The sequence below is a fragment of the Thunnus albacares genome, chromosome 10, assembly GCF_914725855.1.
Source record: "Thunnus albacares chromosome 10, fThuAlb1.1, whole genome shotgun sequence".
Classification (NCBI taxonomy): Eukaryota; Metazoa; Chordata; class Actinopteri; order Scombriformes; family Scombridae; genus Thunnus; species Thunnus albacares.
In genome coordinates, this window is record NC_058115.1 from 19,961,515 (window position 1) to 19,987,947 (window position 26,433).

The 26,433-nt window shown below is 38.6% G+C and overlaps 4 protein-coding genes across 8 annotated transcripts; 2 read left to right on the plus strand and 2 right to left on the minus strand.

Moving 5' to 3' along the window:
* Positions 1–181: 181 nt before the first annotated feature.
* On the minus strand, positions 182–6,838 carry yif1a (Yip1 interacting factor homolog A (S. cerevisiae)). Of its 3 annotated transcripts, none has more exons than XM_044364632.1 (10): positions 6,821–6,838; positions 6,564–6,627; positions 6,091–6,148; positions 4,779–5,023; positions 3,750–3,854; positions 2,146–2,224; positions 1,999–2,056; positions 1,716–1,871; positions 1,375–1,468; positions 182–929 (listed from the first exon to the last, which is right to left on the minus strand). In XM_044364632.1, exons 3-10 carry the CDS (start codon positions 6,119–6,121, stop codon positions 771–773), a joined length of 927 nt encoding a protein of 308 aa, XP_044220567.1. In that variant the 5' UTR covers positions 6,122–6,148; positions 6,564–6,627; positions 6,821–6,838; the 3' UTR covers positions 182–770. The 3 variants fall into 3 exon arrangements, with proteins under 3 accessions (XP_044220567.1, XP_044220566.1, XP_044220568.1); XM_044364631.1 differs by lacking the exon at positions 6,821–6,838 and adding an exon at positions 6,752–6,769; XM_044364633.1 differs by lacking the exon at positions 6,821–6,838 and having other exon boundaries at positions 6,568–6,623.
* On the plus strand, positions 6,569–26,433 carry fibpa (fibroblast growth factor (acidic) intracellular binding protein a). 3 transcript variants are annotated; one of them, XM_044364628.1, is made up of 11 exons: positions 6,569–6,646; positions 21,703–21,787; positions 22,850–23,048; positions 23,352–23,478; positions 23,838–23,938; positions 24,168–24,301; positions 24,814–24,922; positions 25,045–25,108; positions 25,243–25,329; positions 25,454–25,551; positions 26,090–26,433. In XM_044364628.1, the coding sequence occupies exons 2-11, from the start codon at positions 21,703–21,705 to the stop codon at positions 26,157–26,159; spliced, it is 1,074 nt and encodes a 357-aa protein (XP_044220563.1). In that variant the 5' UTR covers positions 6,569–6,646; the 3' UTR covers positions 26,160–26,433. The 3 variants fall into 3 exon arrangements, with proteins under 3 accessions (XP_044220563.1, XP_044220562.1, XP_044220561.1); XM_044364627.1 differs by lacking the exon at positions 6,569–6,646 and adding an exon at positions 21,177–21,554; XM_044364626.1 differs by lacking the exon at positions 6,569–6,646 and having other exon boundaries at positions 21,697–21,787.
* Positions 9,876–13,563, plus strand: fosl1a (FOS like 1, AP-1 transcription factor subunit a). The gene is made up of 5 exons (XM_044364629.1): positions 9,876–10,629; positions 10,744–10,865; positions 11,375–11,629; positions 12,738–12,845; positions 12,953–13,563. The coding sequence occupies exons 2-5, from the start codon at positions 10,749–10,751 to the stop codon at positions 13,508–13,510; spliced, it is 1,038 nt and encodes a 345-aa protein (XP_044220564.1). The 5' UTR covers positions 9,876–10,629; positions 10,744–10,748; the 3' UTR covers positions 13,511–13,563.
* On the minus strand, positions 16,407–18,053 carry ccdc85b (coiled-coil domain containing 85B). The gene has a single exon (XM_044364634.1). The coding sequence runs from the start codon at positions 17,168–17,170 to the stop codon at positions 16,568–16,570; it is 603 nt and encodes a 200-aa protein (XP_044220569.1). The 5' UTR covers positions 17,171–18,053; the 3' UTR covers positions 16,407–16,567.

Consider the following 26,433-nt stretch of genomic DNA (forward strand, 5'->3'; position numbering starts at 1 on the left):
AAAATTATACTTAAGTATTTCTGAGTAAAATAATTGTGTCTATCTCAGTAATAGACTAAAAAAAATACTGATCTTTACAAATGAATCTTATTAACTGACAAAAATCAATGTTTCAGATAAAACAATAAACCAAATACAGAAGTTAGTTCCATACAGAAACAAACACTGAGGAAAAACAGAGTTGAATACACAAAGCTAAATATATTTATTTTTTTCTACAAAAATTCCAAACATTGTCATGCTTTGTGAAATTTAGATAAATAATATCCAGGATTCACACAAAAAGAGGGAAATAATGCAGCAACATTAACATACCAGAAAAATGATATTTGAATCATGTGTGTAATGTATGTTTGTGTTTGTGTATGTGTGTTTGTGTAAATACTGTGAAGTATGTCCAGGGACATCATATAAAAAGGAAACTTGAACTGAATTGGAGTTATGATTAAACAAATCTTACAATAAAAGCCCTTGTCTTCAAAGTTAGGTGGCCAAAAATAAGCATTTGTCAGTATCACTGTACACTCACGGTGGAAAACAAAAGTCTCCTGATGTGACATTTTCTGTCTCATACTTTCTGGTTAAATTGACGACACCATTTCGTTATGAACATGTCCATCTAACACACACAGCAGCTCAACACTGTCTACATATGTTTTGAGTTAACTGACAAAAGAGCGTAGAAAGGCAGGTGTACAAACAGTGAACCTCAACAACCACATTATTTGGGTCCAATACACTTGGACTTTGGGTTCTTAAACACCTCACAGTCACCTGACCAAGTGAGAGGTTAACCAGTATATAATGATTGGCTGGAAGACAGCTGTGACCACAGTGATATAAAGGCGAAATTGGGGTTTGGCACTTGATCCAGTTGCCATGGAGTCTGATGAGAGTGAAGGGAGGATCTTCATTTTCAGAGAACGAACCTGTGGAGATCGAAACGTGTGTTAACCTGCAACTCAGGCTCAATGGCAAAATAGAAAAGAAACAAATGTAAAATAAATACATCAAGCTCCATCTGTTCAAAACAACAAAAGAGGTTAACAGTTTTTCCTTCTATTTCTCACCAGCTTATAACTATGCTTGTGTGGTGTTAAATAACATAAAAAAAGTATGCAGGTTTTGCCAGATGGTATGTTGAATATTTTGATGCAGAAACTTTCAAAAATGCATTTGACCAGATTATTCAAAGATAATTTGTTAAAAAAATAAATAAAATTGGTCCAGTTTATAGTGGAGTAATGATCACATGCTCTCATTCCTACTGTACTGTACAGAAATTAGTCAGTCCAGTGATTTGGTTTTGTTTTATAACATACTTCCGACCTATAAATATAGTGGATGATGTTGATGACGACTCCAAATACTCACAATGAAGAACATGAGGGCACAAGAACACCAGGCGAGAGCCACAAAATAACCGTCACTGCCAAACAGTAAGCCACACAGCACTGTGAAGATCATCCTAGAGGAAAGACACATACAAGAGTATTTATAATATCTAGAACTACATCATCAGCATCAATTAATGTAGTTACCGTAAATCTGGTTATATATTAAAATGTCTCACCTACAAAACTATCTTTAAACCTCTGAGCTGATCATTTTGTTTACACCTTTTATTTAGCAGTTATTTTACTTAGTTACCCATTTGAGTTAACGCTCTGACATAAACGTAACCCTCAATATATGTATTTTTAATGTATATTTACCCAACATATTTGTATCCGCTATAGGCGATGAGATCAAAGGTTGAGAGGTCACTGTGTACGGTCAGCAGGTACAAACTCAACAACATCACCAAAACCTCGATGATGATCCACACGAGGGCAGTGCTGGCACACAGTCCAAGCACCTCTGGACTGAACCTTCACACAAAAACAAACACAGTCCTGATTTATTTAACTTATTACACATTTTATTTATTTATTTATTACACATTTAGTGGGTGTCATAAAATAAAATTAGATAAGGAAGAATTTATGAATATATCACCTTTTTTGAATGCCAAGAGCCATTCCAGCAAGTAAAATGTAGGTAATGAAAGCCATTGCTAAAGACAAAAGGAAAAGGAAAGTTATCATATTGTACAAGCATCCCAAAGTTTAATTATACACATCTGAAGTTAAATGTTCTACTTACTTGGTATGTAAAGATCAGGTGCATTCACATCCTGTCTTGGAGTCAATGGAGTATCCCGATGGTAACGAACTTCCCAATCCTACAAAGAGTCCACAAACACAGTATGAATATGTAACATCTCTATATAACAGTGTTATTAGGATGAATGATTTTGAAAAAGTCAAATTGAAATTATTTTAACTTCTATTTCGATTGCGTTATCATTTGTGATATTAGAGGGAATGATAATTTTTACATCATTATTCTCATTTTCATTGAAAAACATATTAAAATGATGATGGTGTGATTATTGCGGGAATCTGTGCCAGACAAAGATGTTTTCTTAAGTCTGTAGAATATGATGTTGTCAGCCAGGACATCTCTGTAGCATAATATTTAATTTAAAATGGTATTTTGACACACATTTCTCCTTTAAACAAATATTGTGCCTCCTGCGATTTGAAAATTGCAGGAGGCACAATATTTGTTGCGATTTCGATAAAAATTTAGATTAATTGTTCAGCCCTACAGTGTTATACTGAAATGATGCTTGCTGCCCTTTTTTCAGCTGCAGGGGATACTAGATGGAATAGCTTAGCTAGCATGAACCAGTACAATAGTTTATACAATCACATATATATATGAAAGTTAATTTAAGCTTGATAAGGTCAGTGATAAATTAGGGGCAACAGCAGTGGTAGATGATCCATTTTAAGTAAGAATTGAGTGAATACAGACTAAGATCTTACACTTAAAACTATATAAGTTAAACAATAAGTTTGGCCATATTCTGTACTTTTCTTGTTGTTAACAAATCCCATCAAATGACCAAAACCGAAACTTCTTCAGTCCATCTTTCATTACTTTTCAACTTTCCTAACCTGTCTGTGGCACTCAGGCTCAAAGCCATTCATTCCTAATAAAGATGTTTCAAGAACAGGTCAGAAGTATATAGTTTTATTTTTTAAACAGGCTGAATCATTTCTGAATCAAACATTACTTATGTTTCCAATCAAGTGTTTGTTGGACTATTTTCAGCCGCGGATTTAGGGCACTACTTTATATTCACAGCAGCAGGACAGGTCTGTGACATCAATTCAAACAGAGGAATAAGCTATAACAGCCTCGGGTTAGACAGACAACATGTTAAAAGGGTTAATTAGTTAGTTTTATTGTTTGGAATTTGTTGACAGTAAGAAAAAATAGAATATCACCAGACTTTATGTAAACCCAAGTCATGAGGTACTTTATGCAGGTTATACTAACATTACAAATGTTTTGTGAAAACAATATGACCCTGGTCTTATAAGGAGACTTGAACTCTGTGTAGTTTGTACATTATCAGGGCACAGAATGTTTAGAGTGGTGACTTAATTTACAATCTGAATAAGTTATGTGTGGGAATCAACTGAGCTCAGTGTGCTTTTATATCCGCATTGGCAATCATAGCATTATGATGTTCACAAATAAACCCTGACACTCCCTCTGCCAGTGATAAAGTGGCTGATAAGTGGTTGAAAACATGATACCAGAGAAAATTATCATGCATGTCTTTAACTATTAAATATTGTGTCATGCTGTACGTTGATGTGGGACAAAGTCTGATGGGATGAGGCTCTGATTACCTGATGTGTGTAAGGGAACATGAGGATCATAAGTTTCTTCAACACATATCTGCTGTCGACGGCGAAGAAGTATTTCAGTTTGTTCACAGACATGAATCTTCCAATCTGAAAGACAAAGGAAGTGCAAACATTAACTTAACAGATGCGAAGCGTATGTCTAGCCAAACTTAATAAATACAGCTGACTCATAGTCATTTTGAAAGAAGGCTCTGCCTGCGCTCAGGATTGTGCATCATTTTGGCTTGAAACCCAGAATATACTTTGAACCACCTGTGTATTAAAGTTGCTCATCCAGTAAAACAACATCTGTTTTATTTATGTGTCATCCACTCTCAATACTTTCATTGAAACTGTTCACCATTTATTCCTGGGTGAGGAAATTCAATAACTGTTACTTGATATTGGAAAGGAGGACATTATTAGAAAATGGACTGTTTGATTGAAAACCTGTCTACTAAAAAGTGACATGTATACATTAAAGTTTCAACTATAAGAAATGCTCTGGATCAGCTAGAGGAGCAATGGCGAGTAGCTGAAAGCCTGGAAGTATTAGACTTCTCCTGGAAGGTGACTGCCGATGAAAGAACACATCAAAAGCTTTAAATTATGACTCTATAAAGGAAATAATCACTTTTTGGTGAAGAGGTTAAATACAGTGGTAAAAAGATAACCACCCAGATGGAGAAAAACATCATCTGCTTTTACATGGTTGGAAACCAAATCACTATGTTTGTGATTGCTCTGTGCTTCTGTTTTTACTTAATATCACATGTTTTAAAAGTAAGACTGTGTCTAGATCTGCGTGCTTTGTCATACAGCATCAGCACAACTTCAAACCTAGTGTAAATGCTTCAATATGTGTTTTGGGATGCATTTAAACCAGAGTTCAAAGCTCTCCACTTGTGATTGAATCACATTATCATGTCAGCAAAGTGGTGCCATTCACCCAACCCAGACCTTGACCTTATTTATGTGTTATTTGTTTAACACCCCATCCCCCCCATTCGACCACAACCTGCTGTTCCTCACCTCTTTGTTTACCATATCCTTTCCTTGGTTGGCTAAGGACGAGCCGTACATCATGGCAGCGTTGGCCATTGGGTCAGCAAACAGGTTGTTCACCCCAATACCTCCTTGCATGTCATTTGAGGGCCCTCCCATATTGTACCCAGGAGTGTAGTATCCCTGACTGTTCATTGCTGGTGCTGCTGAGCTGGTATCATCAAACAGGACAGATTCTGCACCAGGGGGAGCTGCACGAGCTCTCGGCTTAGCTGGGAAAAGATGGGCATGACATGGACATGAGTGAGGGGCATTTGACTTCATATCAAAGGAAATCTAAAAACTTTCATGATGTCTCATGCATTTACTAGCTTTATCATATCCCTTAAAGCCTTCCAATCATATCAGGTCTTTTCTAAAGCAAGACAAAGCTCTTTACATAAGTGAGCAAGCTAAAATTATCTCTTGCTCATTTCATTTTACCACTCCAGAAATAGACCCACGTCCATTATTAAAATTGCCCTTAGTAAACTACTATGATTGTGTCCTTGAAGATTTCTGAAGTTTCACTCAGTTGCCAGTTTATTGGGTAAAGTTAGCCAAACCTAACACAGTGTAATACAACAGTCCTGCATATAATCTGGTCTCCATGATTGGTTATATGGTTATAAGGTTCAGTTTTTGTGGCAAATGTTTAGAGTGGTAATGATGAATCGTTTAGTTGATCAACAGAAAATCAATTGCCACCTATTTTGATAACTGAATAATCATTTAAGCCATTTTTTGACGTAAAAATACAAAACATTTTCTTGTTTCAGCTTCTCATATTATGAGAAATTTCTGCTTTTCTTTGTTTTATATTATTGTTAACTGTCAAAACAAGACTTCTGAAGAGGTTACATTTGGCTTTAGGAAATGGTAGCAGGCGTTTTTCTGTTTTCTGACATTTGTCTGGTCCAACGATTGAGTGAGAAAATAATCAGCTGATTAATTGTTATAGTTGCAGCTCTAAAAATGTTCTGAGAGGTGCAACGTGTCGGTCATTTTGTAGACTCTAATTTGTGATGCTGTTGAATTGTATTGCATTATAATGAAAGGAGTTTTTCAACCCCATGTATATCAGTGAGAGTGGACATCATAACCTTCATGACGCTATGATTTGTTGCAGTGCTGATACTGATTACATTAATTTTAGTGTATAAAGCCAGTCAGATGAAGAACACCAGCAGTAGTCAGCACAATGGGTATTGCAACAGTAAGCAAATAGGAAGTAGACACTGTGAGAGGATATTTTGCAAAATTTTGTAAAACGATGATGGTGATTCATTTTTCCACTTACTTGCTCGGTATCCATGATGAGGCAGGTCCATTGTAACGTTATCTATCGCTGACGTTAGCTTGAAATAAAAACAGTGACACGTTAGCTAGCTACACAGCAGCTTATATTTAACTGGATACATCTGTTTGTTAGCTAACATCTGTTAGCTATACAAAGCACCAGGATGTTCTCCCAGAGCTAACATTGCTTAGAATTAAATGACAAGAGCCTGGTTTGTAACACTTTTATGCTAACTCTGACTCAGCTAACCTACGTATAAACTTATTTACCGTTCACCACTTCTGCTGCCAGTTAATGCTAGCTACTTAGCCAGGAGAGCTAAGTTAATAGCATCATATTTTCAGCTGATACTCGGCTGAACAGGCCAGGAGACATAAACATAATCAACAGTAGAGTTACAAATGCCCACACAACTTGTCTAATGGATAATGTTTTGATTATGAAGTAAATCATGAGGATAAAAGACCACTTACCTACACAGCTAACGTTGCTACGTGGCTATCAGGCTGCTCGGCTAGTCCCTCCCATCCACGGTGCCTGCGTGGCAGAAAACCATGTAAGTACACAACCTGACGTACACAGTAACACTATCACACAGCTAAGACTAGTACTTCCATGTCTGAATGTTAGTTTGCTTCCTATTTCCTCTCCAATTCTTAACTGTCTGTGGGAACAGCAGGTAGGTTACATTTAAGCTTCATGGAGCCAACTCTGAGCAGAAAATACCAACCAACAAACCAGCAGATATACTGAAACAGCAGCTCAACAACACATCATTTACAGAGTGCTGGAAAGTAACTGTACTACAATTCTGAGGTACTACAAGTACTACAAGTATCTCAAAATTGTTTTATTGAGTATTTTCATTTTATACTACTTTATACTTCCACTCTGCAACATTTCAGAGGGAACTATTGTACTTTCTACTCCACTACATTAATTTGACAGCTTTAGTTACTTTTCAGATGAAGATTTGTCACAATGGATAATATAACAAGCTTTTAAAATACAACACATTGTTAAAGATGAAACCAGTGGTTTTCAACCTTTTTGATGCATTACAAAAAGCAGGGTGTAGTCGGGGTCACATTTCAGATGTCTATGACTTGTTAACAGCTCCACCAAGTAGTGATTTTTCCCTCTAAACTTCTCACATGGTTTCATTTCAATAAAATGTTCAAATGATCCAATATTTCACCAGAAATCAAAGAGTACTTCTACTTCACTACATTTCAAAGGGAAATATTGCACTTTTAACTCCACTACATTTATCCCACAAGGCTGAAATTACTTGTTACTTTTCAGATTACAATTTTGCAAACAGAACATATGATAAAATTGTAAAACAGTAAACTACTTAACAGTATCCCCAAAATTAAATTTAGCTCCACCTGGAGCAGCTGCAATCCTACTTCCTCATTAAGACATCTCCAGCGCCTTGAAGCGCCTCTCTACATCATAACTTACATTTGCTTTTGATACTTGAGTACATTTTAATGCCAATATTGTTATTTAAATGAAAATTTGAAGGGATCATGCTTCAGAACGAGTACTTTTACTTCAGATAATTGAAAACATTTCACGGCTAATACCGCAAACCTGACACCAATTCAATTAAATTCAAATCAATTTTATTTATATAGTGCCAAATCACAACAAAAGTCATCTCAGGGCACTTTTCACATGGGGCAGGTCTAGACCATACTCTTTAAGTGCTGTCTACAGTTTTGTATGTGGATCATTGTAATATTTTATGTCATACTAATGTTCTTTAGACACAATTTATTCATATTGTCACCGTTGAAGGCAATAGGCATAGCAATGACATATACTTTACTCACTGTATGTCAACACTACTTCAGCAATTCATGATCAGGACAATCAATACTGTCCTGGCACAGACTGGTTCAAAACTGCACTGAACAATCACAGTAAGATTATCTAGGTTTGCCCACAGTACTTAAGCATGAATTGACAAGGCGTAAATTGCAACACCCACTAAATCAAATAGATTTAAGTGTATGTGGTATGAAGATGCCGTTATGCTCTGTGAAGCACGTTTGTGTGTGTGTGTGGGTGTGGATGAGTAATGTGAATACATGAGGAGTTTTTTAGGGTGAGTAAAATGTGATGGAATGTTAACTTCCTTCAAACGCCCAAAGAATGCTAACTTTTGGAGGGAAAATGTGCAGGAAAATAGAAAACAACAACACACTTGTATGTGAACACATATTTCAACATGAAAATGAATTATTGTTTTAATTAATCAGATTGGTCATGTGTGCTCAGCAGACCTTTCCTGGTCAAATAAAATATTAAAGAAACAGCTAGTGGATGAGTGGAAGTGCAAGCGCAGGCAAAAAGGTGTCCAACATGTTATGGCATGTCTCAATTAGAGACATACTGTAGCTGTGTCATCTTTACATTCCTGAAGCTTTAGTCATCTGACGCTCACCTTTACTCCATATTTCCTTCATTGATACCATCAACCATATGGAAAAAATATCCTGCATGTGTGTCCTCATTACTACAGGGTGTAATATTGTTGAAATCTGACACGTGAGACTCAGCAGTCAAATGGGTCAATGAGCAACAGGTATAAGCCTTGTAGAGTGTCATGCTCCCAGCAGTTTCACTATTCTCATTCATAAATCATGAAGAGATGGAGGCCTACAGTACAATATCTCAGTTTCTGTATAGATGAAGATGTTTAATCTGCGCTATATATTTTTTCTTTACCCCTAAATAGAGTATTTTTAGCTGACTAGTAATTGTCTTTGCAATTCACTGATAGACTCTTTCAAAAAATTGACAATCCTAACTCCCAGGAGGAGCATCAGCAGTAATATGAGACATTCAGCAGCTTAGAGAAATCAGCCCATGCCGGGAACTCTGTCCTTTGGGAGCGCAAGGTCAGCAGCTGTTGTGACAGACTAAGCTTACTGAATCTACACCATGCATTTTTTGAATCTTTACTAGGTGCTATATTGTGCCTGCAAGTAAAAAACAGCCGTTGAAACGGATGGTGAAATAATTCAGCAGCTTTGTGGCACTCGACTGACTCATCTCCACAGGCATGCATGCACATTGATGTGGTTTGTAAAGGGAGAGTGACTGCCAACAACCTCCACACAATTAGGCACATGCAGCCAAGCTTTGCCCACACTTCATCATCTATTTAATAATCATGCCTGTATGCAATCTTCAAATTGTTATCATATATAATAATATATCAACTATAACAATATAGAAGTAGCATTTTTTCCTCTATCTTCATGCTGTTTTTCCCCTCATTACAAGAACAACTGTAGCGAGTCATCCACTGAATCCCCTAAATAAAATAATTCAGATAGTTATGTGATAAAAAACAAGAGTTGCTTCCAGATTATGTTTTTACAAAAGTGGTGTACATTCATTACAAATATTGTCATCATTTCAATAGGTTTATAACTTCTGAAAAGGATCTGAAAATGAAAACTAGAAATGTAAGTTGGTGTGTTTTGTTGTTGTTTTGCCTGCTTTTTGTATATCTTGTTTCTTTCAATGTATAACATCAATCTGCCCAGAGACTGCAGATGAAAATCAGAGTGAAAAATATTAAAGTAAAAAATTAAGTTGGAAATAATAAAATTTAATAAATAAAACATATATTCATATTGTGTTAATGATTAAAGATTAGTTTATTTCACAAAATGTATGTATGATGCTTTACAGTATCAATTTAAACCCAGTAATTTCATTGTGGGTCATTCACTTTTATCTGCAGGTGAAATGACATATTGCTGAATATAAATGTTGTCAACACTCCATTAGCTATGGAAATGGAAAAACTGTGGGTCCATTTGCATCAAACAATATAGGAGTAGTCAACCTTTCTGTAATATAAAAAAAGTTCCACTATAAACAATAATGAACATGGTCCTCTCAGCTTTTTTAAAACTAGTCTTATGTGACTTCTATCAGCTCAGCTCATTGAAATTGTCACACCCAATAACATCTTCCCTTCTAAAAATATAGTAAATACAATAATTTCAGTGAAGTACATTTTATATTTGCTACCTACATTTTTACTTTAGCTTCAATAGAATGTTATTAAAATACCAGCAGAGAAGGAAATTGTAGTATTATTTCCATCAGAAAACACAAATACAGCACTTGTACAGTAAACTTGTGGTATCACACCATGAGGTGAAGCTGCTTCTGTGCGAGGGATCCCGTGTTACTCTTAAGAGGAAATCCTCACCATATATGGGCAATGACGTCATACCCACGTGGTGAACTTCGTGAGAGATTCCAGACAGCACTATTTCCCGTAACTACTGGGGGGCGTGGCGAACATATAGTGCCGCTTTAAGAGTTTACAACCTCACAATCATTTCCAGACTTTGGCTTCTAGGTGTATGACTAAGGACGAGAGGTTGTGCTGAGAGTCGTTTTTAGACGTTTTCGGGCGATTTGAAAAAAAGCGAGGCGGCATTTCCTTCCTTGTTCCCCCTTCAAGACGTGCCCGTTTGGACTCTACCGATATACCGCAATAAGGTGGGCTTGCCCAGAGTTTGAATTCACTAACGAGACTCATCTCGAAAGTAATTTCGCGAGACCTGAAGGCTATATAGCCCCATCTGGAAATCATTTTCTGTTTTATTTAAGCAGGAGGGATGTATCGAAACTTTGGGAGCCACGGACGAGACAACCCAGCGTACACAGGAGGCGCGTCTGGGTCAAACTCTGTATCCCTGGGAAGCACCAGCACCTCCACTACACAACAGGAGCAGGTAGGTCTACCTTCATTTGACTAAGCTAAAGGCTATCCTAGTTAGGCGTAACTTTTACAGTTTAGCTTACATCAGTGTAATAGAACATAATCTAAACTGTAAAAGTTAAAAAAAAGTTAGTCAGGCTATAATAAAGTAATAAACCTGTAATACTGCTGTTATATCATATGTAATTTCTGTGTCTAGAATAAGAAATGTTTTATTTGTGGTTGATTGTAAGTATTAGCTGTTTTCTGAGTCATCTTGTCCCTCTAATGGAGGGAATCTAAATAATTAATAAAAATATTAATTAAAAAGTATTCTACAAGTTGTTGTTATGCTATGTGTCTAATAGAAGAACAAAAGCCACCTCAGATACATAATAATGATGCTTTTCACCATTAGGCATGTTTTACTTTAATTACTTTGAATTTAGACCTGTGAAACCATGTGTTTTGTTATTGATCAAGTGTTGGATTTAGACCCTCCACCTCCACAACTTTATTTTCTTTTTAATCTGTTTTTCATAGAAATTCACCATGGCTGGCAGTCAATTTGTACCAAGCCTCAATGCCATCACAACCAACCAAGACCTCCAGTGGCTGGTCCAGCCCTCCCTCATGCATCCACCAGGTCCCTCACAATCTCCAGTACCTCCTTACCCTTCCCTCTCAGGGTTACGGCCGCTGGGTCCACCACCTTCCCAATCCCACTTTCTCAGACCAGGAGTCATAAGAGCAGCTGCAAACACTACGACTTCAACAAGGCGCAGGGCCGATGATCATGTAAGAAATCCTAAAATATCAAAGTTTGAAATCTTCTGAAAGTATATACTGATAAAAAAAAAACATCTTTTGAAGAAACACTGATGATTGTGGGTTTGTTTGGAAAGTGAGAGTTGTCAACCTGAGAGAAAATGACAGGAGTCCTTTTGTGATTGATATGTTTCCTCGTGGGAATCCAGATTGTGGGGTGTGGAAAGTGGCTCAATCACGCCTGTGTAACAAGGGTGTAATATCCTGTAATACTCTGTGACACAATTTCCTTTAGCCTCGCAATCAAGTTAACTCTCTTCAGAAACAGGAAGATTACTTAGTAATGTTCCATAATACATTATGTAAATAATTTTTCCATTCTTAGATAATTTAAGAGGAAATCTTTAGTCTGTTGTGCACACTGTTTATGTTCTTTGATGTGTTTACTTTGAGTCGATGTTGACTCAGTGAAATGATCACCTGTGACACATTGTTTGCAAAGATCTGCTTTTTGTTAGCAGAGCAATGTTACATGTCAAACAAGATAGAAATTATAATGACTCAATTCATTACAACTTTAACCTTTTTAAGATCATCATCATTTTCCTCACGACCACAATACAATTATTTTTTGTGTGTGTTTCATCGGGCACGCGTTGGCATGTATCCCACGTCATAGTCTTGTTCTTGGAGTTGCAATTTCATGGTACAGGAAGTGGATGTCATGTGACTCACAGGGGCAAGTCATGTTCTATGACTCACACCTGACTCACCGTTGGGGTCTGAGGGGTGACTCATCAACCTGTAAGGGCGGGAAACATTGGACCAACAGTAATTATTCAGTAGGGCACTGGGTGTAGTCAGAGTTAGGGTGTTACAAAGGCACAAAAGCTCAGACGTTTCCAAGTAATTCAGCCGCCATGACTGTGATGACTAAGAGTAGACACATGGTGGTAGTATTTCTCCTGTGTCATGTTGCCAATGGCGGACTCCAAACACGTCTCCCTGTACATTTGATGTATTTACATTTGTTGTTTGCCCAAAGCAAGATGGTTACGCAATCCAGCTTTAGACTTTGACGCTTGCATTTCATTTTGTTCAAATAACCTTATTCTCTTCTTCTCCTCTTTCTCATCAGTTATCTCATGAAGAGGTGGAGAGACGGAGAGTAAGAAGAGAGCGGAATAAACTGGCGGCAGCAAAATGTCGCAATCGTCGTCGGGAGCTGACCGAGTCACTTCAACAAGTGAGTGTACATTATAAAAAACTGCAAAACATTGATGTTTGAAATATAAGATCTCAATCTGGGCATGAGGGAATGCTTACATTATGTCTGTTTGTATGTCCGTGTAGGAAACTGACCAACTGGAGGATGAAAAGTCCAGTTTGCAGAAGGAAATAGCTGAATTACAAAAAGAGAAAGAGAAGCTCGAGCTGGTACTGGAGGCTCATCGTCCCATTTGTAAAAGAGAGGACTCTGATTCAGATTCTGACCCAAACCCAGGACTTTCCACTTTAGGAGGCATCAAAATGGAGCCTGAAGACTCCAGCAGACCAGGACCCTCAAGAAAAGTGCCAACAAAGATGGAGAAGCCCAAACCAAAGATCACCATCCCTACCAAGCCTGTGACATCGTCTGCTTCCGCTATTACCTTTGAAGCAGAGTCGCTCCACACCCCGGTCCTCATATCCACTCCCTCTCTCACTCCCTTCACGGCCAGTATGATTTTCACCTATCCTTCTGCCTCTTCAGAAGCTGGCACCTCCAACACATCCCACGTTACATCACATCAGGGAAATGTCCACAATTCTCAAGCCCCACAACCTTGTGGGGTGGCTCATCGCCGCAGCAGCAGCAGCGGTGACCAATCAGATCACTCCCTGCACTCCCCGACCATCCTCACACTGTGACTGACGGCCCTGTCATCCTGAAAACACTAAAGTTCAGTCCTGACACAGTCTAAGTCATAGTGTGTGTGTGTGTGTGTGTTACAAAAACGATCTCTGGGAAACATGACAGAGATGAAAACGATGATTGTGATAACCATTTCAATGTGAGCTGTGTGAATCTGCTTCATTTCATCTTTTTAGAAAGTAAATTCTACACTTAGATAAAATGCAAATTTGCGGCATTATCAGGATATGATTATTACACTCTTTATAGATTTTGAATATTTTAAATATATAGTCTTTATATTTCAGATTTTAAAAGCTGTAAGGTGGCATAAGGAGTATGTTTGAAACATTGCATGCAGAATATATTATATAAATTATAAAAGCTATCTGGGAATGAATATGATAACTCTAATAATATATTAATAAAAATAAGTCTACATGATATTGTATTTAGTGACATGTTACACTGTTTCGTGTTATATAACACTTTATATGTCCTCACCAAGGAAAATAGAGTACTTACAAATAAAAGGTCCTTATTTTTTCTATGCGTATTTTAAGAATTTCTGATATTGTCTATGCAAACAATTGACCACTAAGGCTGGACCATAGGAGTTAATATAGATCATACTGTCACATATTTATTTTTTAAGAGTGTAATATATTTTTGATAATGTTCTTAGTTCCTCTGACAAATGAATTGTTTTGGTGGGCAGTGCCTTACTTTTGTCTTCAGTCAAAATTGTACTGTTTGAGAGACAATAAAGAACAAAGATTCATCACTGTGTGACAACTGTGATTGTGTAATATTATTTGTAAAAAAATCCCAAAACAAATAGCACGAGGAAATGCATCTTTGTAACAACAGATTCATCTGATTCAGTTTAGAATTAATCATGTTAAGTGTGCAATTTTGCAAAGTGAACACTGAGACACCAGCTGACACAAACTGGAATATATACACACACAATACTGTAGAACTGAAACAAGATGTCAATTAATTAATTAATTGATATACAGAAGACAAATCTACTTGATCGGTCATTCAATTAATCATTTCAGGTATTTAATCAACATGAGAATCTGCTGCTTTTCTGTGTTTTATATTGTTGCAAACTGAAAAGCTTTTGGTTTGGGTTTGTTTTTTCACTATTTTTTTTGACATTTTATAGACTGGATGATTAATCTATTAATGGAGAAAATAATCTGCAGAATAATCGATCATGAAAATAATTGTTAGTTGCAGCTCTTAAATACTGAGAGTCAGTAAAAGGGTTTTGATGGCTGCAACATAAACTCTAATGACCGCTCTATGCCCCTCAACTGTGAACACTGTGTCCTCTGTTACTCCATTTCCCAAAAATGAAGCGAATCTCTTGCTAATACATACATGGCTCAGAGGGCATTGGATTGCTCTGCTAAAACGGGGTTAGAGAGAGAGACAGAGACAGAAAGAGAGTCTGATTGAGAGCTTGGGAGCTAAAAAAAAAGAAATCTGTGTGTATGCTACTGTCAAAGGATGTCTGTCCATCACTAAGTGGGTAAAAGCATTACCCTCTCCAGCTCTCCAGACTGTGCAAATAGGGATCCAAAAATAAAACTGATGAACATCCATAAAGTCAGCCCTGTATGACATGAGCGACGCATCAATCAAGTGTGGTTGATTCGGACACGAAGGTCACAACAACAAGCACAGAAATCAATCCTTCATTCTGTGTTGTGTAAATATAAATGCTTGTTTCTGTACAGTCAGACTCACAAAGAAAGGTCAAAACACCACAGAGTGTCATACCCACTGTATTTAAAGCTCTTCAATGCACTACGAGCATAGCCCACCAATAAACAGCTAAAGACAAAATAAATCTTTTCTAATCCATGTGCATTATCTATGATTTAAACTGAAATCGGTTAGTAATGCTAGTTAATACAGATAAATCAAGATAAAGAAGGGTCAAAGTTAAAAGTATCCCTAATGTTACAGGGTAGATACAAAGCATGAGTTACAGAAGAGAGAGCTGATCTTTGCCAACTTAAACAAACTCTGTGATATGCTAATTGAACATCAACAACAACAATGTCATAAAAAACGTAACACAAGTGAATTTAAACAGCTCGGCTTTCTGGCCCATGTGAATAGAAATCATTCAAACTTGTAGATCTTCCAGTTTGTTACAAAGAGTTTCCAGTTGGATTTTTAAAAAAGTGTGTGTGACACAACATAGGCATGTTCAGTTCAGCTCTGAGTGAGGTCCAAGGACATCTATCCTGTCTGATCCAAAACCTTATCAAAGTGTGCTGGCTCTGCCCAGGTTCTAGCACATGTACATTATGCACATTAAGCAGCCCCCACCCACAGTAAACCTGAAGGGCCTTCACATCAGACTGGTTAACAGGCCTGTACAAATTTTGTGACAATCATCATGCACATATGGCACTCCAATCCTGTCCTGAGGAAGAGAGAGTGCATAAAATATTACACATTATTGGGCATCTAGCAAAAAGCAAATATCAAATAGTTTCATATTTTCTTTTATCACAACTATTTCAGTGCTATTGGAATTCAGTGGACTAAATATGGCTCAAAACTGGATTGAAATGAATCTTTAGATCTTGTGATTTAAAGATCCATGGTAACGCTGTCCAGTGCAATAGAAAAAAGGCTTCTTTCTACCAGTGTCGGCTAGTCCAGTGCATGAGATAAATTTATGTGACCCACTTTTTTGGTCCCATTTTTTTTCTTTTTTTCAACAACAGACCACTGAAAAAGGAGAATCCCACCCTCCCCCCCAAAAAACAGAAGACTCATTAGAAAAACACTGTAAAATTCTGATACATTATCATGTGGCAAACATCTATTAAATGTCTCTGTAAGTCCTGAAAATGTCTGTAGTGGTAGAATCTTTGTCAAGTCAAATCCTAATGGCACACAAATCTTGCAGCATTCAAAAGGCTCTAATGCTTTTGCACCAATTTGATTTTTTACTGTCTGACAAAGCTCCTCATTCTGCCAATCACTTCACCCCCTAGTCTACAGCTTCCATATTCAGGTCGGAGAAGTCCTCACAATCTTCATCAGTCATCAGGTGAGCACACTAGGTGAAGCTGGTCAGGACTTCCCACGCTGCCTGTGCTCGAGCTCCCGTCCCCGAGGTCCCGGGCCACCATGCAGGGCAGGTTTAGCTCGGTTGACCCTCCGGGACTGGAGTCACTCCTACTGACGCACTCCTCCTCCAGGACCAGGCACAGCTCCTTCAGGTCCAAATTCTCCTTCACCAGCCCGTCCTGCATACGCTCCAGGTCGGCGAGCTTTTTCAAGTACCCGCCCAGGTCCTCCCGCATCACTTTGGCTGCGTGGTGCCCGAACAGCTGCCATTCCCTGGCCAGCTTCTTCACTTTGAGCCGGTCGTCGTCCAGGAAGCAGCACAAGTCTCGCAGCTCCACGTTTTCCTCCTGCAGGCGCTGATTGATGACTTTCAGTTCCCTGATTTCAAGGAGGTGTCCCTGCAGCTGTTTATTTACCTCTTTTATCAGCCGTCCGCGCTGGATGAGAGCTGACATTTTCTCCGACTCCTCTTTACGCAGCCGGCTCACCAGCTCCTCTTTGGAGCACGCCAGCAAATCCTCGTCAGACATCTTTGACAGTTCCCTGTTTAACATCTCAGCTTCGCTACCCATTTTATATTAAAACAAACAAACAAACAAACCTACACCTAAGAGGGGTACCTGAGAATCTATTAAAAGCGCTGAAATGTGTCAGTGCTCACATCCTCATCATCATCCAGTGTGTTCCAGATGTCATATATGGAGTCATTATAGGCTACCACCGGAGGCCAGATCAAGGCAGACACATGTGATATCTTTATTTAGAATACTTTCTCCTCTTGTGGGCGCAGTGCTGAACCCAGTGTCTGATCTCCGTGGATAATGCCTTAATGAGGTCGTGTATGAAAACGCACCACGCAAACCTCCATTAATGTCAATCTGTCATCCTCTCAACAGCAGGCTGTGTTCTCCAAAGGCCTCCAGGAATACAACTGTCCTTATTTTACCTCCTCTCGCAGTATTTTTGAAGGCAACTGAAGCACCGTGGGGTTTCTCTCTCTCTCTCTCTCTCTTTGCTGTATGTACGTATAAAGGCCCGGTCGATCCACGGAGGCTTAATCCAGCAGCCTCGAATGCACACCCTGCAGATGTTGTGGCTTTTACGTCGCTGACATCGTCTCATCAGGCTCTGCTCCGCTCGCCTCGGCTGAATGAACTCAGTTCCCCGGTGGCTAGAGGATGAGTCCGTACGGTGCAGCAGCTTTTTCCTTTCCTCTTATTTACAAACGATTAATTGATTAGATAAAAAATGAACCACAATCCAATCTCGCCCTTTATCCGCTCAAATTGAGTGCATCATTTCTGCTCATCCTCTGGAGCTGTACTGTTACCACAACAATGTCCGCCTCCTCCGCCACTTTCACGGCTGTGACTCCGTTCAGCGGGGAGCTGCGCGTCAAGCTTGACGCACTACCGGCAGTGAAGCGCCACTATCTTTCAAAGAAAAGCACCAACATGTACAATTTTAATGAAAGGAGAGGCAGTATTGCGAAAAAATATGTCAATTTAACTAAATTATATATGTGCAAGTTATTCTTAATGTTTCCTTTCCTTCGTTTTGCGTTACTCTCTGATGTCTGGACGCAGTCATGCTTTTATTTTGAATGATCTCACAGGATGTTGTAGTACTTTTTATGATGGCTGCCCTGCTGCTTTGACACGTCGGTCAGATTGTAATCACACATATTTGTGGTTTCCTCAGTGGTTTCCAGTGACTCTTCGACATAGCCGGTTTTATAGCATGGTCGTTTCACAAATATGACGAATAATAATAATAATACAAGAAACAATAAAATGAGCTGCTCTGAGATCCAGCTGAGCTCCGCTACAAATGAGAAAAACACCAAGATGTGTGAGGATGAGCTGCTCTTCATTGCGCTCTCTCAGTGAGGAACTTGTGCGCCCCCATTTGGATTCAAAAACAGATATATTTTTCTTTTTTACATGTATCATGCAATGAAATCAAAACACCAGAGATGAACAGTATCTATAAAGGAAATGAGCAGGAAAGGCCTGTGGGAAGCCACTTCCTCTGGGTTTTTCTGTGTTTGGAAAGACATCATCCTCAAAAACAAATGACATAAGACATTAAAGTTCCCAATCAAAACCTTTGCATGATGAGATATACAGTAACAGGCCCTACATGCCTTTGGAGTTCACTTTAGGTAGAAATGCACAGTATAGCCTATCATAGTTGTATCATGAGTGACTCCTGGTTGTAGTCTACTCGTTTCTTTTCAGCACTGGCGGAAAGTGTGACTGCAGGCTTTTTTCCATGGGTTTAATGCTGAGGCATTCAGCCACATCCTTCCGCCCTGTGTCCCACCTCCATTGTTTCACTGAGGCCATAACAATGTAGGGTGTTAACCGTGCAAGAGGGAGCTGGGGACGGAATCAGGGTGTCATGTGAGGTTAGAAATGAGAGTGTCGATGTGCATCGAGAAGAAAAGACATGTTGACTGAGTCGTTTTTCCCCCCATGTTGTGAATTTGAAGGACACATGCAGAAACACAGAAAGGGAGGGAGAGGAGAGGGATTTACAGGGATTTATTTAGATTAATCGCCGGAGGAAAAGAGGGCAGATTGTGTACACGCAGCAAGCAAAGCTCATACAGGGCCCGGCGCTCACAGCCTACAGAGGCCTATCTCTGATCCGACACATTTGAAAATAACTATAAGAGCACAAATGAAAGGGCAGAGATCAACAATAGGCTGTATTGCCTGTAATGCGAGTCTCTTTATAATCGTTCATTTTCGTTTTGAGTCTATACTGTAAAGGGATAGCCCCCAGTTTTGAGTCTATTGGGTTTATTAACCACTAATTGCATTATGAAGTCAAATCACTGTCACTCAAGAGGTAGGATTGGTTTAAAAAATGGGGGTACACAATGAATGCAAAATAAATAGATTCAATAAAAATAAATAAATAAATAATAGAAAGATAGTTCGACCAGAAACTGTTAGTTCTATTCTATTGTGCATTTATCGCTTGTATCACGCTACCAAATAAAATTATGATAATATGTTATCATGCTTTCCCTAATAATGACTGTATAAATCGGTGGTTCTCAAAGTGGGGTCCGGGATCCCCCCAGGGGTCCCTTGAGGGGGTTCCAGGGAGTCCCCAGCCAAAAGGGGAATAATTTATTTTCACTACAATTTCATCCATAAGTAACACAATGACAGAATATATGATTTTTTGGTCATGAGTTTCATACACTTTCTGTAATAAAACATCTAAAAGCAAATAATCTTATCAGATGAGGGTCCGTGGTCTCGTTTGTATCAGTTTAGGGGTCCTTGACGTGAAAACTTTGTGAACCACTGATTTAAATTTATGTGCTTTTAATGCTCTAACGCTGATTAAAATCACGTGTAGTTTAATTGATCGAGTCTTAATAAAATCACGGTGTTTTTTTGTCTCATAGGCTATTAGATTGATGTCCAATGGTTTAGTTTGTCTCTCACATTATATCCACCTACTGATGTTGTCCAGTAAAGCTCATTACACAATCAGAACCTAAAAGCACAAAAGATCAAATCTATAAATGACAGTAACGTATTAAATAACAGTCGGCCTAATTTAGGAGCAATATTCATCTTTGAATTGTGTTAAAAGTCTAGCCAGAATTGATGTGGTGACGTCAGCTCTGGATCACTGGAACTGGAACACTGGAACACGCTGCATAGCAACAGTCGCGCTCAGAATCTTTGCTACATTGTTACAGCGTTAGAACATTCGAACGTGTTACAATGTAGCAGACAAATGACAACAAAAGCATCCACTGAAACGTAAACATTTCAAAGAAACGCACATAAATTCGCATTAATGTCGCTGTGAATATTGAATATGTGGTAATAATCATTTTACAGTTTGTGAACGGATGCCAGTTTTGGTTTACTACATAGGTTTACATACTGTAGGTTATATAAGCCTACAAACACACCTTCATTGGCTCTGAAGGCCAGCGGTTCAAGGGGTCCTTGAAGGGGTTCCAGTGGGTCCCCAAAATATGGAGGATATTTTAATTTCACTATTATTTCTTTGACTGGAACTTACACCAATAAGATAATGTATGAGGATGATCATTCTGTTCATAGGTTTCACACTCTTCACTGTTAATCTGCAGATATACAGTATAGACAGTTATGGAATAACTAAAATTTATCAGATGGGGACCCCCGAGACTACATCTTATTAAATAGGAGTCTGCGGCCTGATGTGTATCAGTTTGGGGGTCCTTGATACCAAAAAGGTTGCGAGCCACTGCTGTAGGCTATTAGATGTTTAAACAATAATCTGCACCTACACAACATAAAAGCAATTGAATACAGCATTAATAATAGGTTGTGTATTTTTTTCTTTTTTTAAAAAATCTTTATCAACTGTCAGGATCATAACAAAAGTGCAACACAGCCAGGGTTTAATATGTATAATGTAAAGTAAATATATGAAGCAGAATTTTAAAAAATGAAATATTGTTTATATTACATTTCTGACACAATTCATATGTCTTCACAGCTTTAATGAGGAGATAACTAATGTAGAAAAATATGAGACAACACTGCAGCTGAGCTTTTCCTGTGACGTCACAAACCGGAAGTATGTGTTAGCGTCTGCTGTTGTTGACAGTAGCACTACAGTGATTCTACCATTTGATATATTGTATGTTCGGGCTTTAAAGACGAACTTAAAGACTTATGCTAGATACCTGATTACACCGACACGTTATTTTGGTCTTAACTAAGCGTTTTGAGATCCGGTCATTAATTTATTCTGGTAACTTTGCGACGTAGCTAGCATTGGATGCTAGCATGTAATGGAAGAAGTGAGCTAATTAGGAAGCCATGGAAACTAATTTTAAGCTTATCTCTTAGGCTGCTGCGGTAAACTTAAAAGGTCAGCTTTTACTTTAGTTTGGAGCTTAAAACTGGTTGGGATAACACTCCAAACAAGGTATAGTGGCACCCTTCGGGCTGTATTTAGCACTTCAAATGGTGTTGAACTAATCTGACAGCTGATTTTGTTGGTGGTTATTTGAGCTAAACGCTTCCTGTTTAACATCTCCTGACCCTCTTGTGTTTGCTCTTCTGCCTCCATGCAGATGGCAGTAGAGTTGGATGTGTTCGTGGGTAACACCACTATCATGGATGAGGAGGTCTACCAGCTCTGGTTGGATGGATACACAGGTACTGTGGGTCACACAATGTATTTATAATATTCTGGGTCTCTGAGTATTACGGTGTATTCAGGGAGACTGGACAAAATTAGGAGTAGAGGTGCTTCTAGAGACTCCTGGTGTGTTGGGAGTAATTTTTCCAAAGATGTGAACAATCTTGGTGTGACTGGTGTTTGGCTTTAGTTTCCTGCTGCATCTCAGGACCGCCTAAATGTTCACAAGATAAATCTGAGATGTCTCAAGATCATTATCATGATTTTGCTGCTACATAAGATATGTTTGTCTTGACTTTTCTCTGCTTTTTGCCTTTAGTTTTAGCTCTTCACACTTATAAAGCTGTTCTATGAAACAATCTGAGAAGGCAACAACAATTAGCCAATTAATCTATTAATTGTTTGAAAGAAAATTAATTGGCAACTATTTTAATTTTCAAATAATCGTTTTAGTTATTTTTCAAGCATAAATGCCAAAAATAAGATGGCTCCAGCTTCTCTAATGTAAAGATTTTCCCTTTTTCTTTTCACATATGACAGTTAATTGAATTTCCTAACAAATTGGACCATTTGTGAGACAAAACAAGCTATTTGAAGACCTCACCGCAGCCTCTGAGATATCATGAATGCCATTTTTTAACATTTCAAAGTCTAAACAACTAATCAAGAAAATAATCGGCAGATTAATCGAACAAGAAAGTAATTGGTAGTTGCAGACCTACCAACATCATTCTTTGGCTGAAATGGTAACAAAATGAACATAGCAAGTGTGACAAGCAGTACTGAATTTAAAAAATGTGTTTTAATGGGTCACAAGCCAGAAAGTTTAAGAATCACTGACCTAAAGCATCCAACATGTAAAAGAAACTGGAAAACACATTATGAAGCCTTTAATGAGCTGGAGCAATACTGTGACATTCACCTTCATGTGATGCAGATTGTTAGTAACCAATGTAAAGTGCTACAGTATGTTTATACCATTCCTTAGAATAGCTTATTGCACACTTTACAACTTTTTAGCCATGATTGGATCACCAACCCTGTGACTCAAGCTTGTCTTGATTTACCCACATGAACAGTGAATGATGCAGTGAAGGTACGGATGGAAGGAGGAGTGCTGGAGGAGTTTGAGGCGAGTGCAGATGTTCTGCTGAGTGACACCATGGACCAGTACAGGACTTTCCAGATGTGTGAGCGTCTGCTGCACAGTCCATCCAAACTAGCCAACCAACTGCTGTTCCAGATCCCACCTCATCGACAAGCCATGCTCATAGAGAGGTGCGGCAATGAAACTCTCATTTCTTCTCATTTAATTATCTGATGTGATTCCAACGTCTCTTCTGATCTGATCTGAGTAACAGGAGGCTTTGCATTCTCATTGTCAACATTTATTTAAGGACTCATGTATTTTCCTCTTTTGGAACATTTTGCTTCTGCCTTGAACTTTGTTCTTCTCCTCTCAAGATAGTTGTTACCATAACATGTGTTTGTTTATTTATTCAACCCCACTTATTTATTTTGTTCCCTGGCGTGGCAGATGAGATTATTCTCCACTTTTTGCATCTGTGTTTCCTTATCCAGATACTACGCCTTTGATGATGCATTTGTCCGTGAGGTCCTGGGAAAGAAACTCTCAAAAGGAACCAAAAAAGACTTGGACGATATCGGTGCCAAGACAAATGTTACACTGAAAAGCTGCAGACGACAGGTAAAATGCACTCTGCCCTGTATCATATCATCAGTTTTAAAACTGTTAGTGTCCACGTGACACAGTGGGGAAAAAAAGGCCTCCCAAGCAGGCCAGTGATTATACTCTGATAAAATGAGGAGAGACATCAAATGCAGAAAAGTGAGAAAATACTGTATGCTCAAAATGTGAATAACAGGTTTCCATAATTCACCAAGCTGCTTTTCTGAAGTTTGTGAAAATGTTGAGCAGCGGGGACAGTTTATTAGTTGTGAAAGGGCCATTACAGCTGCATTTATGTCATTTATTCTGCAACTTCTTCTGCAGGTTTTACGCTAGTCACGTTAGTAAATCTCCTGCGTCATGTGTTTTAATTCCAGTTTGACAACTTCAAGCGTGTTTTCAAAGTCGTGGAAGAGCTTAAGGGACCCCTGGTGGAGAACATACGTCAGCATTTTCTTCTTTCCGACAAGCTTGCAAGGTAATCCATGAGAGGAACAAGCCTTGCTGCGTCAGGTTTATTTTACAATGTATTGATAATGTCGGTTTTTTATGATGAATCACTATATGGTATTGTAACGTTAGATGATTTTAACCAAACATTACTTAAAAAGATCATATTCAGGATATCTGCACCAATGAAAACAACAGCACTCTGATTGTCTTGTTTTAATTAATAAGCTCTGTAATACCTCCTCTGCTTGTTTCAGGGATTATGCTGCCATTGTTTTCTTTGCCAACAATCGCTTTGAGACGGGAAAGAGAAAGTTGCAGTATCTCACTTTCCAGGACTTTGCTTTCTGTGCTGGGCTGCTTATCAACAACTGGACAGTTGGGGCAGTCGGTGAGTGATTTCTGTTGTTCTACTGAGATGTAAAGGACACGTATAACATTCTTAATGAATTATGTAACAGGTATATTAATCAACTGTCTTACTTTGTTTGAATTGGAGGGTTACAGAGCGATAAGACGAGTGATTAAATCCAAGAAAAACAAAAATATAAAACGTACATTGGCAACAGTGAGACTCAACGTGCAGAAGGCTGAAACCTCTCGCACGAGAACCCATTTTACACTGTCGATGTTAATTATGTGTTATGAATAATACATTTACAGCAGAGACTCTGTCAGTGAGGTCTGTTGACCACCAGAGGTCCTTCAGGTTTTGCAGGTCACCATTGGAAAGAAGACACATTTCAAATTTGTAAATAACTAGAAAAATGAAAAAGGGTTAATTTGGTTCAGCAGAATCTGAGTGATGATATAATAACTGACTGCAACAAAATAAAAAGAGTAAGTAGTAATAACAATATGTTAATGTGATGTGACGGTGTCTGACTTGAGTTTTCATCACAGACAACATGGTGGAAGACATGGACGTGGATCTTGATAAAGAGTTTTTACAAGAGCTGAAAGAGCTGAAGATTTTAATCACTGACAAAGATCTGTTGGATCAACACAAAAGGTCACACAAACACAAAAGCCTACACCATTTGTTGTTGATTAATGAAAAATGTTACTGACATTGCAATGTAATTTTATCCACACTCTTACTCCTGATTTGTGTGTTCTGGTCTCTCTGTTTAGTCTGGTCTGTACAGCCCTCAGGGGAAAAACTAAAACTTTTAATGAGATGGAGGCTAATTTCAAGGTGAGAAACTCCAAACCCTCATCATATCTTAAATGTAACTGCGAGTGAAAGGCGATGAAAAAGGGAAGTTGTAAATAAAATTCTTTTGATTATAGTTTTGCCTGTTAACAGTGGTTTTTTTCCCGTTTTTGTAGAATCTTTCCAGAGGCCTTGTCAACATTGCGGCAAAGTTAACAAACACAAAAGATGTCAGAGATTTCTTCATTGATCTTGTCGAGAAGGTGTGTACTTTATTCAAAAAGTAGTTTCATTTTTAAGCAAAGACAGACAAATCTCCAGACACAGCTCCGGTCTGGCTCTGAGACGGTGTGATGTAACGCCTCCTTCCCTCTTTTTCTCCCTCAGTTTATTGAGCCGTGCCGTTCAGACAGATGGACAGCTGCGGACATGAAACTCTACCTCACTCACTACACCAACTCTGCACACATACTGGACACATTCAAGTGAGTTAATGTGCGTTTATTCTGGAAAGCTTATCAGGTAAAATTCGGCACCAGCCCTGCCAGGGTTACGTATTCCCATGGGGGCAACCTAATGCCTGAAATACAGTCATGATATTGTCAAGTGCTTTGGGGAAACGAACCAATAACCAAATAAGGATATACACTTTGGCAGTCCTGAAATGCTGCTCAAGCATAAAGTTGTATGTTAAAATCCTCCCTGATATTGTTGTCCCTTCTACCAGTGGGTGTCACCCTATCTCGCCCCTGATTTTTTAAACTGTAGTTACCTTGTTTCTCATGCAAACACTCAGGAATGTAGTTAACGGTTTACACAGCCCTGCACCACTACATGCTTAACAAAGAGATATTCATAAAAAAGAAACATAGACCTCTCCATTACATTGAGTGGACAAAGATTGCCTCATTTACTCTCTTCACACAGATTTCACAATTATAATTTGTCATGAGAGTTACAGTATCCCTTTGCTCCATTTACTCACAGTTTACTCTTTCTATTCCTCTTTTTTCTGCCCCTCAGACATCAGGTTGTGTGGGACCGTTACATGGGCGTCATCAAAAGCTGTATCTTCAAAATGTATCATGACTAAAGCATTTTCTTCGCGGCTCGCCTCTCTACTTCCCTCCCGCTCCTTTTCTCGATTTGTTTTCTACCCCCCACCCCACCCCGGCAGAAGCTGTTATGTTAGCCCCTTGGATTGTGCTTTCTCTGTTCATTTCATCAGCGGTGATGAATTTGGCTTCTCAATCCCCATGATCGCTTTCTGCTCCCCCCTGTTTGTGCTCCTAGTGTTCTTTGCAGTGTCTGTAAATCTGGTTTGTAAATAAAATGAACACATTTACATCAAAATGTCACTCTGTTTT